The 14324-nt window shown below is 43.6% G+C and overlaps 1 protein-coding gene across 1 annotated transcript in view; it reads right to left on the bottom strand.

Annotated features, from left to right (window-relative positions):
- Window positions 1-11479, bottom strand: part of DLG2 (discs large MAGUK scaffold protein 2) — a 1006374-nt gene extending 994895 nt beyond the window's left edge. Inside the window, exon 1 of the mRNA XM_065729952.1 lies at window positions 11273-11479. Coding sequence (XP_065586024.1) covers window positions 11273-11291 — 19 coding nt within the window. The 5' untranslated portion in view covers window positions 11292-11479. The remainder of the gene's footprint in view (window positions 1-11272) is intronic.
- Between the last annotated feature and the right edge of the window lie 2845 nt (window positions 11480-14324).

The following is a 14324-nucleotide window of genomic DNA, read 5'->3' as shown; positions in this document are numbered from 1 at the left end:
CTACAAGAGCTTCCATGAGGGAGGCAAGGGTTTGGCAACTGCCTGGCTTTAACCTAAAGCAGTCAGTGAGCTTAGGGCCTACTTACAATGTACAGAGAAAAATCAACTCTTTGAAAGGCCAGTTCAGAACATCTGGGCTAGGATCCCACCATGAATCACCCAACAAAGTTGTTTTTCCTGCTGAATACAACACACAAAGGAGATCAGTTCTCCCTAAGCTAGATCAAGCCACTGTGCACAACTGCTTTCTCCCCAGGGTGCTGCATTACACACAGTCCTTGCCAGGCTGGAGCTTGTGGGGTGAAGGAAGCAACACACAAAACCGTTCATAAGCAGAGACACTGAAAGAAGCAGATAGCAAAACTGACAAACCAAACCAACCCACTGGTCAAGTGCTATCCAAATCAAAAGCATGGCCCCAAAACAAAGCTGTGGTCCAAGTGGGGTATGGTTGGGATATCCCAGAAGTAATTCTGCATACAAGCTCTGCTATTTTTACCTCTTTTTACTTTTACACTCAGAACAGCGTGTCCAACCTTTCCATGATGGCTGTCATTTAATCTGTACACCGATGAAATATTTAGTATGTACACTACATGTATCTAGTCTACATCCTGTACACATACGTATGCTATATTTTCATCTAAATCCAATCAAAATGGGATCTGAATGCCCACTGTCTTCTGGACTCACACATTCAACCCAATACAACCCAAGTTTCAGTGTAACTTACAGAGTTTTCCAAGGATATCATCAACAAGAAATGAAGCCATATGTGGAAGCAAATATAGAGCAAGGTGTATTATACATCAGGAGATGAACTTCTCACCAACAGAAAATTGTTTCTTAAAGCACTGCTTTTAAATTGTAAGCTAATACGAAAGACTGAATGTCACAAACATTAAATACAAGAAAGGAAATTCTGCAATTAATTTTCTTTATCATTTACTTTGATGGAATGATGTAAAAAATCAATTCTACCTTAGCTACACCTCAGGGTTGATATCTGAGGTCTGTATGCCACATGTAATGCTGATCATGTTTTGGAATTAGACATTTCCTTTATCTTCTCATTTCTTTCAGAGTCTTTGCAATGCTCTTGCTATTTACAGCTTGATTTTAGAACCACTGAAAGTCCATGCAGGCAAGGAGATAAAGAAAAAATTGAGTTTCAGTTTGTTCACTGATAATGTAACAGGTGGGCACTTCATTTCTGGGTAAATTAGTGTTTAGGGGACTGAAAACCTCAATGGAATTTTGTACACTGAAAGTGAGTTAGGTGCTTGCATGGTGCAGGTGCATACTGCCAGCGTGTTTGTGAGGACACCACACAGCTGCTCATCAAAAAAAAAAAAAAAAAAAAAAAAAGCACACAAATGGTGTTATTATAAAAGCTCTTTACCTTGGTAAACCCCTCAACTGCAGCACCACAGGGGAACAAGCTCCATGGTGTGCTTGGAAATGCCTGGCACAGAATCACAGAGTATCCTTCGTTAGTAGGGACCCACAAGGGCCATCGAGTCCAACTCCTGGATCTGCAAAGAACCACCCAAAATCCAAACCCAGTGTCTGAGCACGGTGTCCCAATGCTCCCTGAGCTCCAGCAGCTTGGGGCCGTGCCCACTGTCCTGGGCAGCCCGTTCCATGCCCACCACCCTCTGGGGCAGAACCTCTCCCTAATCCCCCACAGCTCCTGCAGTGCACAAGGACACCTACAGCTCCATCGGGTGATCAGAGACTCATCCAGCCTGACCCTGAGTGCCTCTGGTGATGGGGGAACCTCCACCTCTCCGGGCAGCCTGTTCTTTTGCCTCACCACCACCCTCACTGTAGAAACCCACTTCCTCACATCCGATCTAAATCTTCCCTCTTTTTGTTTGAAACCATCTCCTCTTGTCCTACCACCACATATGATGCTACAGTCTGTCCTGCTCTTTCTTACAGCCCCCTCCGTATACAGAAAAGCCACTCTCAGGCCTCCCTGGAGCCTTCTCTCCTCCAGCCTGAACAGCTCTAGCTCTTTTTGAAGCTAATTTAGGACTACCTATGTATTCCACTAATTAAATAGGAAAATATTTGATTAACGTGTTTAATTGAAACTACATGAGAAAGAGAAAACTGATTCAGAACCAGTGGTTGAGAAACTCCGTTCTCAAAGCTCAAACCAGGGTATGCTGAACAATGACGACTCAAAAAAGAGAAGGCAGAAGCCCCACTTAATTCAAGATGTTATGCTCCTGTTTTCAAGCCCTTGTACATCCTCCTGACCACCACAAAACCATAATGACAGCATACTAGCCAACATCAATCATTATTTTAGTAAAAACTGCTGTGCTTTCAATACCCACAAATCTCATGGGAGCTGCTGCTGCCTTCCAATCCCTGCTATGAAACAAGATAGTTGAAAAAATGGAGAGAAAATAAAAGCAAATATGATGCCAGACTTAGTAGGAACTGTAAAATTCTGCCCTGTACATGCCAGAGATTGCAGTCAGTTAAAACAACCCTGCATCACCAAGCAGCATCAAGTGACCACTGGTACCCAGAGAGCACCAGATTTGCTCAGAATCTAAGATAGTCTCTTGGTAAGTTTAGGATCAGATTTGCATGTCTTTCCCCTTATTGGCATCAAATACAAGTTGAATTTTGGCCAGCTTCACATGGAGCCAGTGGCTGGACTCCTCATGGGTCCCTTCCACCTCAGGATATTCAGCGATTCTATGACTCTACAAACTAGGATTCAAATCCCAAACTAAGATTCTAGGGGTAAAACACTGTTGGCTAAAAATAATTAAAAATCATTATAATTTTCTCAGGGAGAGGTGATGAAGACTAGTTGAAGTCTAACCCTTGCTCGGCTGATAAAATAAAGGTTTTTTTTACTTCAATTTTTTGTTTTTGTATCCTCTCTCTTTCCCAAAAAGGGATTTTAATTATCTATGACTTGCAAAGTCCTTAGCATAGGTGACTTTTTAAAGAAAAACATGCCTGCATATTTCAAGAGACTCTTTCCAGCCTTTGGAGAATCTGTATTGGGAAAATGTAGGGCACTAAAGCTGGAAAAGGCATGAAGAATGGGGGAGGAAAAAGGCAGCAGCCAAAATAGAAGTGAGAAATGTAATCAGAGCACCAAGAAAGAGTGCAAGGAAATATTCTCAGTGAACTTCAGTAACTTTAAATGAAAAGGGTCTCCAAAACTACTTTTACTTTGGAATCCAAACCTTACTTCAGATGAGTGCTGACAGAACAGCCAGAGGTCTGAGCAAACACTGTTCCCTTGCCTCTGTCACTCTGAGATCTCAATCCGATACTGTGCTCTAGAAACCACACCATTTTGCAATGAGTTCTCACAGATCAAAGGGAGGGCATGCCGTATTTTCTTTTAATTTCCAGATGACCTGCCCTGGGTCTGATCCAAGCTTCATCCATCAGCCACTCATTTACCCTTCTTCATCTCTGCTCACAACAGCAAGAGCTCTGTCCCTTCACAGCTGCAACAGGTCTTTAATAAACTCTCAAGGAAAGACACCATGCAACCTCAAGGAAACGTAAGACATGACAGATCTGAGAAATGCTAACACCGAGTGTGCTGAGCACTCCCAGCTAACAAGCAAAAGGGTTAAAGAACAACTGCTCTTGAGAGGATGCATGGCAAGTAAACCCACCTACTGTCCTACTAGGGAAATGAAGGGGACGGAAGAAAGGGGTTAATCATGTAAATGATTATCAGGCTGGAATATTGTGGTGGTTTCAGCTTCTAAGAAGCAGAGCAGCCAGGGTTGGCTGCCACAGGGCAATGAAGATAGACTATCAGTCAGTGGAGAGACTCTCTCTCAAGGAATGAGATGTAAAGTTAAGTTTTTGCTTTGGATAACCCTGCTGAGAAACCACATGCTCTCCATTAACTGTAGAAAGAAGTGTAACCTTCTGAAATTAACCTTAGCCTTTGTGAATTCTCTGCCTTCCTGCAAAACATCAATGTAAGAGCAGTTGTGAAGTGGTATTACTCCAGACCTTGATGCTTTTAGCAGGCAAGAAATGGCTCAGATATTCAGCAGGAAGGACGGCTGTGCAAGTACAACAGCACGTTTTACAGAACAAAGCAACATGCGTGCACAAATACTCTAAATCATCCAAACACCAAGTGAGATTGGACTCAAAAGAGGTCTGCACTGCGCTGTGTTAACATGCAGTTGTGTTCCTGCAGGTCTCCGTGTTCCAAAGAGTCAGTGCAAAAGGCAGCAATCAAATGGCAGAAATTGCACAGCAGCCTCTTCTTCCAGAATACTGATTTGTGAAAACGGTGCAAGGAGCAGGGCTAAACGCTCTGCAAGTAAGATTGCTGAGAAGGGTATGGATTCCACTGCGATCTGTCAGCTGGGTGCTCTGAGAAAAGGAAATTACAGATACACAGAGCCTGGAGGAGCCCCATTAGGACTTTTCTATTTACCTCCCTGCTGGGCAGGACCTAACTTCACTGCTAAAAGCCTGCAAAGTCCACAGCAACTAATTTCAGCACTTAAAGGTTCAACTGATACATATATATGTATATATTCCTGTATATATATATATATTCCTGTATAATTTCCATCTTTTTTTTTTATTATTGTAATTTGGGACAACTTCTTGTCCTCCAGATGCCAGTGTGAAAAACAAACCATCACTCCCTTTATAGAATGCTCTACACAGCATGACTTGTCACATTCCTCCTCTGCTCAGTCTCCTTTCCAGACTAACCAATTCCAATCCTTGCAACTTTGGTATATGGTTTACATTTCCAAAGCCTCTTATTCTCTCTTCTGGAATTAAATCTACCTTAAAGTGCAGTTTCTAAACCCTGACCGAAGACCAAGGAATGCCACAGAACGCAGACTGGTGGGTGAAGCTGAACAGGACTCTCAGCTTTATGAAACACAGCACAAACACAAATGAAATAAAAGAATGCTTGAGTTCCTATTAGTTTGTTGTTGTTGTTGTTTTTTCTGCATGTTTGTTAGGAATCAGAGTTTTGGGGTCTTTAAGAAAAAAATGCAGTTTTCAGTGCTGGTTAGCTGCAGTGTAAGCTTGTTGCCTGAGTACCTTCACTCTTGGTTTTACAACACGTAACCATACATCTGTTCTATTTAATCACTACCTTCACCTTTTTTTTTTAAGTTTTAAATATAGTCCTTTAAACTCAACTCAACGTGCTTACACAAGGAACAGGATAACTATATAAAGATCAGGTTGGCTCAACTCAAAACCAGACTTTTCTCCTGCATTTCTGCTGAAGAGAAAGCACCTTGCAACCAAAGCTGTGTTCCTAGTGCCCCCAGTTCTGTCTGAGCAGATGGGAATCTCTTACCCTGCAATCCCACTCACATCCCTCCCCTACTTCACCTCGTCCTGTAAACTACAACCAAATCTCTCTCAAAAAAAACACCAAAACCACAATATTTGGCGCAAAATCTGTTCATCTCCTGTATCACCTTCATAACAAGAAAGAGTCCACTTATTCCTCACTATTGGCTTCTGGGACTTGGTGCCTACTATGTCACTTCTTTTTAGGGAGTGCAGAAGGTTTCAGCAGCTGATAGGGCAGCTGAAGGGTTTTGCTGTGCTGATATCAGCTGCTGATCCCACTGGGGACATTCTATTTCCTAGCGAGCTTCTTAGCTACATAGAAGGCAATGTAGGGTCTGTTTGTGGGTGATGTTTTCTCACATTTCTCATCCTGGCTACACAGATTGTTAGTGTCTCAGCTCCTAAAGGGAACAGGGCCCTGAAACTCTTCTAGGATTAGAAAAACCCAGCAAGTGTAATTAGCTTCACCTGAGCTTCTTGTTTCTGCCTTTCAAGTGTGACAATGTTCAAATCCGGGTGTAAAAATCAATGATGCAAATATGAAGGCAGAATGAAAATGAGGCCACACACCCCCAAAATAACGTAACATGTAATGAAAAGCTCTTACTGATGCAGTAGAATAAAGGCAACTTGACAAAGCTTAGCAGTCATGGAGAGAAAATCAAGAGCCCTGCTTGGAGAGCTTACAATCTAGTTGTATGTCATACACAAGGCTACTGGAACTTGATGTATGGCTGTAAGAGGGAAAACCAGGAGTTACACCACACAGCTGCTGTGTGTTTTTGCTTTAAAAGAACATTCAAAATCGAACTTAAATGTGAGAACTGGAATGAGGCAAAAAGCGAACAGAAAGGCATCTGTTCTGGAATAAAGCACTTCCAAACTCATACAACAAAAGTACTGTTTCACAGGAAAGAAAACAATGTGGAATTAAGAAAATTCAGATCTAACCCAGTAACACTGACATAAAGTGGAATAGAATGGGATGACACTGTGCTTTTATTTATTACCAAAACACACAGTATGAACTCACATTTACCCAGAACCACTCTGCAGTTTTTCATTCAAGAACCTTTGTATCAGAGTTATCTGAGCTGACAAACAAAGCATGTGGCAACAACAGGAGACTTCATTTAGAATGTTTGACAGTTAAGTCTGTAAATATGTTTGGGTTCCTTGTGCTTTCTTTAAGAGCACAACTAAGCACACTTCCATCTGCAAATGCACAAGTGTAGTGCACAAGACTGGGAACTCAACTGGAAGGAGACTGGGATTACTCTGCTATGGTGCAGTGATGCTGGTTAGTACTGTCACCACCCATCAGGTCAAGGCAGTCCTTGATCCTTGCTGACTATTTCTGGGGTGGATATGGCAAGAGAAAACATGATCTTTGTTTTTACAAAGCTACTGCTTGGCATTGTTTTAATTTACAGCAAATGAAACTAGGTACAGCAGTGAAAGAGACCTGAAATACCTGTAAGGAACAAGAACTTGTTGGGATCTCACCAAAATACAGAAAACTGGCTAAGGCAGTAATTCTCATTTTGCTGAAAAAGGGACTCCAAAATCCCCTTAATCACATTTGGAAACCAGGTATGAATTTAGCCTTTTCCCCCCGTGGTCACGCTCTGACATCTAACTTTGCCATCTGCAACAAATTCAGAAGGAAAGAAGGGAGGCTGAGAGGGGGAAAAAAATGCTTATCATGCAAGATATCACTGCTTCCACTGAATGCAATATGCATTTAATGGGAATTGAGGAGTGGATGCACAGCTGCTTCTTGTCTCTATCAACAGTATGGTTGCTTCCAATTCTAGTGACTAACAGTACAACAATTTATAACACTTTTCCCCACAGAAATAATGAATGCTGTTAATTTATAGCACTCACAGAACACACGCCAGCTCTCATAAAGACCTTAGAAAATGAGATTTTTTTTTTTCCCTCCCACTATAATTTAAAGGAGAGGCTAAGACATCATCTCACTGAGCCACATCAGCTAGTGTGCTCACCCTGAGTTCCCTCTACTGTCTGTGGGAACAGAAAAACAAACTTTAGGTAGCAATTTTCTGTTACACATTCCTCTCTTGGAAAATTCTTTTCCCAGGCTGTAGAGCTAGCCTTCACCTTTGCACAGATCCCCATCAATTCATTGCAATAACTAAGATGAAAAAATGAGGCTTTTTAGCCATGTATTTATTTGAGAATGTTTCTTCAGCAACTGATATGACAAACAGCCTGTAGGGCTTACTAGAAGGGAAACAAAAATCCCCTACTTCAACACCTCCTGGATTTCCTGCTTAGGGGGCTGTATGGAGCCTGCAGTTCAATAACACTTCTGAGCACCAAAAGTTACAATTCTAAATTTAGTTATTTAACAAGAAACATAGCACACAAAGAACTCCAGTAGGTTAACAGAAGCTGAATTTCCTGACCCATAATATATTCTGTTTTAAGAATTCCTGCTCAGTTGTCCTTACCCCCCTTCCTTTCCACAGACCAGACACAATTGGCATTACCGCTGTATAATCAGCATTTCCTAAAGCATATCTATCAGATCCTAAATGGCTGTTGTAGTCCACATGGGATCAGATCAATGCTTCTTAAGTCTTCTTGTTGGTCGCTTTAAGATGTTCTTGAAAGTATTTCCTTATACAAGGGGTATGATGAAAAAGAAATAATTCCAGGCCAAAAAGAACCAGAACACCTTTCTGTGTACAGCCAAGCATCTAGAGGTTAAGTCTGGAGAAGAGGAAGCTCAGGGGAGACCTTAAAGTTCTGAAAGGAGGTGGTGGTGAAGTGGGGGTCAGCCTCTGCTCCCATTTAACAGTGACAGGAGGAAAGGTAATGGCCTTAAGTTGAGCCAGGGGAGGTTCAGTTTGGATGTTAGGAAGAATTCCTTCTCTGAAAGAGTGGTGAGGCGTTGGAAGAGATTGGCCAGGGAGGTGGCAGAGCCATTGTCCATGGAGGTGCTGAAGAACCATGGAGACAGAAACACAGAATCACTAAGGCTGGAAAAGACCTCCAAGATCATCCAGTCCAACTGTCCACCTACGTCCAACATTTCCCCACTAATCCACGTCCCTCAGTACAACATCTAAACGTTTCTTGAACACCTCCAGGGACGGTGACTCCACCACCTCCCTGGGCAGACTGTTCCAGCACCCGACCACTCTTTCAGAGATGTGGCACCAAGGGACACGCATTAGTGGGCATGGTGGGGATGGGTTGATGAACACAGAGGTCTTTTCTAACCTAAATGAATCTGTGTGGGGCTCCCTGCCACGCCCATGTCAACTGCAAGCAGGGTTCAAGACTGGAATGCAGTCTCTGCTTCACAGAGAAGCATAGTTGTACTTCGCTCTTTCTGTCACTGTGAAAGAGAACAGCCTAAGCTCAAATCACTAACAGCAGCGCACGTATCCCTACAACACCTCATCCCTTATCTAGAGGGAGCACATTCAACACCCTCAGGGTGCTTCACTCTCCAGACTCTTCGGTTTTTTTCCTGTTCCTTTTTCCCCCCCTGAGGTTGGCAGCAAGCATTCCAACTCGGTCAGTGTTCTTGGGAACACAGAGCCTTGTTTCCCTCCAGAGAAAGCTGAGAAAAAGCATGCCATTGCAGCACATCAGGCAATCTGTCTAGATTATATATTTATTTTTTTAAATTAAACCATTTTTCCTGCCTAAACAGGCCAGGACTACTAATTTTAGGAGAATATTTCCATCAAATTCACAATAGCATCACACAGAGAAGTTCTGAATGGGATGATGCTGTTCTTACCGCTGCTACTGCAGTGCACGATTTTGCACAGCCCAGAAGCAAGTGTGCCACTGAGATTTCTACAGATGGCACGAGTGAGGAAGACAGAAGATGTGAACTCAGAAATACTTATGACCAGAAAGGGAAAATAAATCATCAGCAGAAGGCAGAAACAAGTTGGACAGAAAGTACTGGCAAAAGCATGTAGCAAACAAATGGGAAGAAAGAAAACATGGAGGGAAAACACACTCAGTCTCCTTTGGCCATAGGAATTATATGGATTTCTTGTAACAGAAGCAGACACTTCATTAGTTTTGGTTGTTTTTTGTTTTAAATGATAGTGTGTTTCAAGTTGCCAGAAAGCTTTTAATTACATTTTGAAAGTCTACTGCAAAGACTAAGTCCGTCCATAAATTAATTTTTCCCAGAAGTGCCATAAATAACATCATATAAAGTAATAGTAAAGCTGCTGATTCACTAACATTTTTAACCCTGCAATTTATATGCTTAAATACATTTGTAATACTCAAATACAATTACACTGGCAACTTCAGTACACTGATGTGATAATACAAAGTCTTTCAGAAGCCGCCAGTGTCTCTAAAAATGGTATGTAATAGCTGTCTAAGTATGTATTCTCACTGGGCAGGGGGTTGGAACTGCATGGCCAACACAAGCCATCCTGTGATTCTATGCTAGAAGGAGAAATCAAAGCCTTGATGTCCATTCAGACTGAAACAGACTGACTAGAAATAAACAGGAAATGCACCGATTTTTAAGGCCAGATTAGATTACCAATCTAATGTCCTGCATAAAGGACTTCCTGCAATTTCACCCCCAAAAATCCTGCAGCAACTATTCTGAAACTGAAATACAGCTCCACATCCGGCACAGAGACATCCTCAGTGGCAATCACCTGTTTCAAAGTTAACATAATAACCAAGAAGGCAGTCATACCTCTCCATCTGTAAACATTATAGTAGGCAAGCCCTCACAGTACACTGGGGCAATGTGTTTACAGCACAGCAGTATGAATTATTAAGGGTGATACTCCTCCATATACGTTCCCATCATTATTACATAGATTTCTAATTCTATGAATGACAACGATCCATTCAGATTAGAATATCTGTTTCTGCATCATCATCTATTGAAACAGAATCACAACATCTCATTTATTATTTTTAGTTTGAAAATAGTGCCAACAATCATGTGTTTTATTACTTACACAGTAGATGTTAACATATAAACTAACACTGAGGTTATATTACCTATATGGAAAAGAATGAGAAATCACATTGACTACACACCCTGTCCTGTTGCCAAACGTTCACTTCTTGTTCCTTCCCCCCCACTTTTGTGTTAGACTCAGGATGCATCAAATCCAAGGACATCTGGAGAGCTGAGCTGCATAGGAAAGGCTCACTTGCAATTTATTCTACTGGCACCTTCTGAAACTTTAAACAGGTGCCACGTTTGCAGGGAACCAGACAAAACCCAAGGTCTACAAGTGCTTTCAGAGTAAGAATTAGCCCCAATTCTTGTCTGAACACTGGAAACATTTTCCAAAGCTGCTTTATACTCATTATGATTGCAGATTTCACAACATACTACAATCACAGATAACATTACTTTTATATTGGATTAAGAAATGCAAACCAAAATTAATTTAATAATAAATAAATAAATAAATAAGCCCACATTCAAATCATCTTCAAAACACAACTTTGGAACTTTTATTTAAAAATAGCACTGAAATCTTGTTTGGTTATTTGTGGACCCTGCTACTGATGGCTGATCTTTACCTGCCAAACACATAAAGAACAGATAATAGTCTAAAGCCATGAGCTTAAAATTCATCAGTGTTTGTAAGAGAGGCTTCGTTTCTCACAGCACCAAACACCAAGCTCTCCTCCTGGTGCCTGTTCAACATCTCTGACGGCTGATATTTACAAAAATAAAAACTTAAGGCCAGATTTGACAGGACAAATTTAAAACCATGACATTTAAACATCCCTATTGTAAGTGGACAGATTTTTCTCCCATTCTCAGAGCAGAAGAAAAAACAGTTTCAATTCCCCAGTTTAATTTCAAATTATAAGTAGAATAAATCAATAATCTAACACAAAGGAGATGCAAAATGAGATAGGAAGCTACATAGCCCACCTTTCTTCTTGACTGGCATTCTTCTTCCTACTTCTGAATCTGGTTGCAAGCACTTATTTACAGGTATTAATGACGGAGCACTGCGAGATCAGGAACTGGCTATCTAGTGCAAAACACTGTTACAGTTCAGTTAGGGAATGCAGCTTCAGTCTTCATTTCTAGCAATACTTGCTGTTTTGTTTTTTTTCTTGTATTGGATTTCCGATGTTTCCCACAAATAAGAAAAAAAGGGGGAAAAAAAGCTTTTTGATTGTTTAAGAGAAGCTTTCAATTTCTTTAAAATATATTTGATTTTATAAAAATACAAGAGAAAATGCTCCTTGACAATACAAAACTCTATTGTAACTCCTCTTCCGGCAGCAAAGTTTGAAAATTAAAAGATTTTATGTAATACAATTAAGGCACAGTCCATCTCTAGGCAGCTGTCTTAACACTCCACCTGTACACGTTCAAGAACATATTATTTGCAGGACAAAAACTCCCAAATAATCCAAATAAGGAGCAAGACAAAAAGCAATCCAAAGTGACTCGTTAAAACTTCTTTCAATTCTTGAATGGATTTTGCTAGCTATGTATCGATTACACAGCAGACTGAGAAGGTCCCTTTTTCCTCACCAGACAACAGCCATCCAATATCACCCTCTTACCCAACAGAAATCACCGGCCAGTCACTTTCATTTTTATTATCTGCAAGCCACCCAGCCTTACGGTCTTTAACGTCCCTCTGATCCTCCCATGTATTAAAAGAGAGGATTGAAAAGGAGGAAAGCAATCCCTTGACCTGGAATTATTAAAGTGACAGTGCTGCACACTGGGCACTTTGGCAAAGCAGATCGCTTTGTACCGGAGTCATTTACTTTGTGCCATTTCTTCCCTCGCACAGCAGCTGCCTCATCAAAGCGGGGTAAAGGAGAGTTGGGAGAAGAGCTTCACAAAAGGTTCATTTTTGGAGATAATGAAGTATTACTGAAAGAAAGAGCCAGCCATTAGATCAGTCCAGAGTTCCCCACTCAGAAGCGCAGCTGGTTGGCATCGACGGGAGCCTCTCTCTCTCTCTTTCTCCCCCTTTTTCTGGAAAAACAAAAAGAGAGACAGAAAACAGGGATCGATTTTCCTCATCTGGAACAAGCTGTGGAAAAGGTGGGCAGGCTCCGAGGGCGCTCCCTCCCCGCACAGGGAGCCGGGATGCACGCACTGGGCTTTGGCTCCGCATCGTCTTCTTTAGGAGATGGAAACTGAAGGGGGGTGAACATCACCACCGAGATCCGCCTGTCTCGCCTTCCCCCCCCACCCCTTCCCCAGCTCTGAAAGGGACTGTCTGGTGCTTTCTGCAACCGAGAGGGCTGGGATGGATAGGGGAGAAGAGGAAGAGTGGGTGTAAAGAAGAGGGCAATCTCCCTCACGTCGCAGGGGGACAGGGCCAGCAGGCAGGGTTGGATGGGGACGGGCACGAAGTGGAGGAGGAAAGCGAAGAGGAACGGGCGGGGGCTGAGGAGGGGTCGGGAGCGGGCGCAGGGCCTGAGGGGAGGCGGCCGCAGTCAGCGCCCCGCGGCGGTGCTGGGGTCGGGGGAGGGGAGGGGGTCAGCGGGTTACCCCGAGAACTGCACCTCCCCCCATGGAAGGCTCCGCGCTCCGCTAGGGGGAGTCCCCGCGTCCGGGCCGCCGGCTGCAGGGTCCCGCTCAGCACCGTCTCCATGGAGGAACAGCCGCCATCCGCCGCCCCCTAGCAACGCGCGCCGGGCAGGCCGCTGACCCCCGCCCGCCACACGAAGCAGCCAATCGGATGGCGCCGTGCTGCGCCGCCAGGTGGACGCCCAATCAGAGGCGGCCTCTTGAAGCTGCCTGTCACGTGATCATGAGCAAGATGGTGGCGCCCGCGGAGTTGGGGGGGGAGGGGACTGGAGGTGGGTGGGGTTACGGTGGAGGGACGGGGAGTGGATGAGGGAGCGGAGCGGTGAGGTCGGGCGGTATGGGCTGGGGTAGAGTTGTGGGGTGGGAGCGTGGTGGTGGTGGTGGTGGTGGTGGTGGTGGTGGTACTTTGGGGACCCTCTGCGGCCGGGTGTCAAGTCTTGGGGCTTGGCCTGGAACTGGGGCTAGGGGTTTGAGGACACCTAAGGAGTGGAGAGGGAAGGCGGTGGGTGGCTGGGCTGCTGGGGGCCCCTGGGCGGGGAGGCTCTGCTTGGGGGCAGTTATCCGTCATTAATGCAACGTTTCTTCTTATTTACTGCACAAACAGATCTGGGTGTCCTCAGCCCCAAATCCCCAGAAACGGAAGACCTCAAACCTTGTGCTGATCCTGCTGACCCCAGGTGAGCACTGCTGTTCTGTCACTGTGTTATGCCGATCTAAGATGAGTCACGGAATCACAGGAGTTGGAAGGGACCTTTGGAGGTCATCGAATCCAAGCCTAAAGCAGGTGCCCTGCAGTAGGTTGCACAGGAAGGCATCCAGACAGGCCTTGAATCTCTCCACAGCCTCTCTGGGGCAGCCTGTTCCTGTATTCTGTCACCTTCACTGCAACAAAGTTCTTCCTCATCTTCATATGGGATTTCCTATGTTCTAGTTTGTGCCCACTGCCCTTTGTCCTATTGCTGGGCACCACTGAAAAGAGCCCAGCCCTATCCCTTGACTCCCACGTTTTAGGTATTTATAAGATACAGTTTTGTAGTTGGAGTTTAGGAAATGGCTTTCAAATTAGAAAATAAATGTAAGCCACTTATAACTAGACAACTTAAGTTTGGGTAATTCACCATCCATTGTGGAAAAATACCTAAAGAAAAAAGCATTTAAATCACTAAATAACATGCCTAGCCAAAAACTGTATGCTTTCTGACTTGATATGTGTCTCTGGCTAAGAGCACCACTAAAAAAGCAGTTTGTGATGGCATGTAAAAGCAGAGAGTAAATATCCTTATGATGACTTCAGGTGGGTCTCTATGGGTCTCTAACCCATCCCCACCATGCCCACTAAACATGTCCCTCAGTGCTGCATCTCCATGTTTCTTGAACACCTCCAGAGATGGTAACCACCACCACCCTGAGCAGTCTGTTC

This window comes from Cyrtonyx montezumae, unplaced genomic scaffold, assembly GCF_038088225.1.
Source record: "Cyrtonyx montezumae isolate F1298 unplaced genomic scaffold, pur_monq_1.0 scaffold_12, whole genome shotgun sequence".
Lineage (NCBI taxonomy): Eukaryota > Metazoa > Chordata > Aves > Galliformes > Odontophoridae > Cyrtonyx > Cyrtonyx montezumae.
This window is presented reverse-complemented; position numbering and strand designations above follow the sequence as displayed.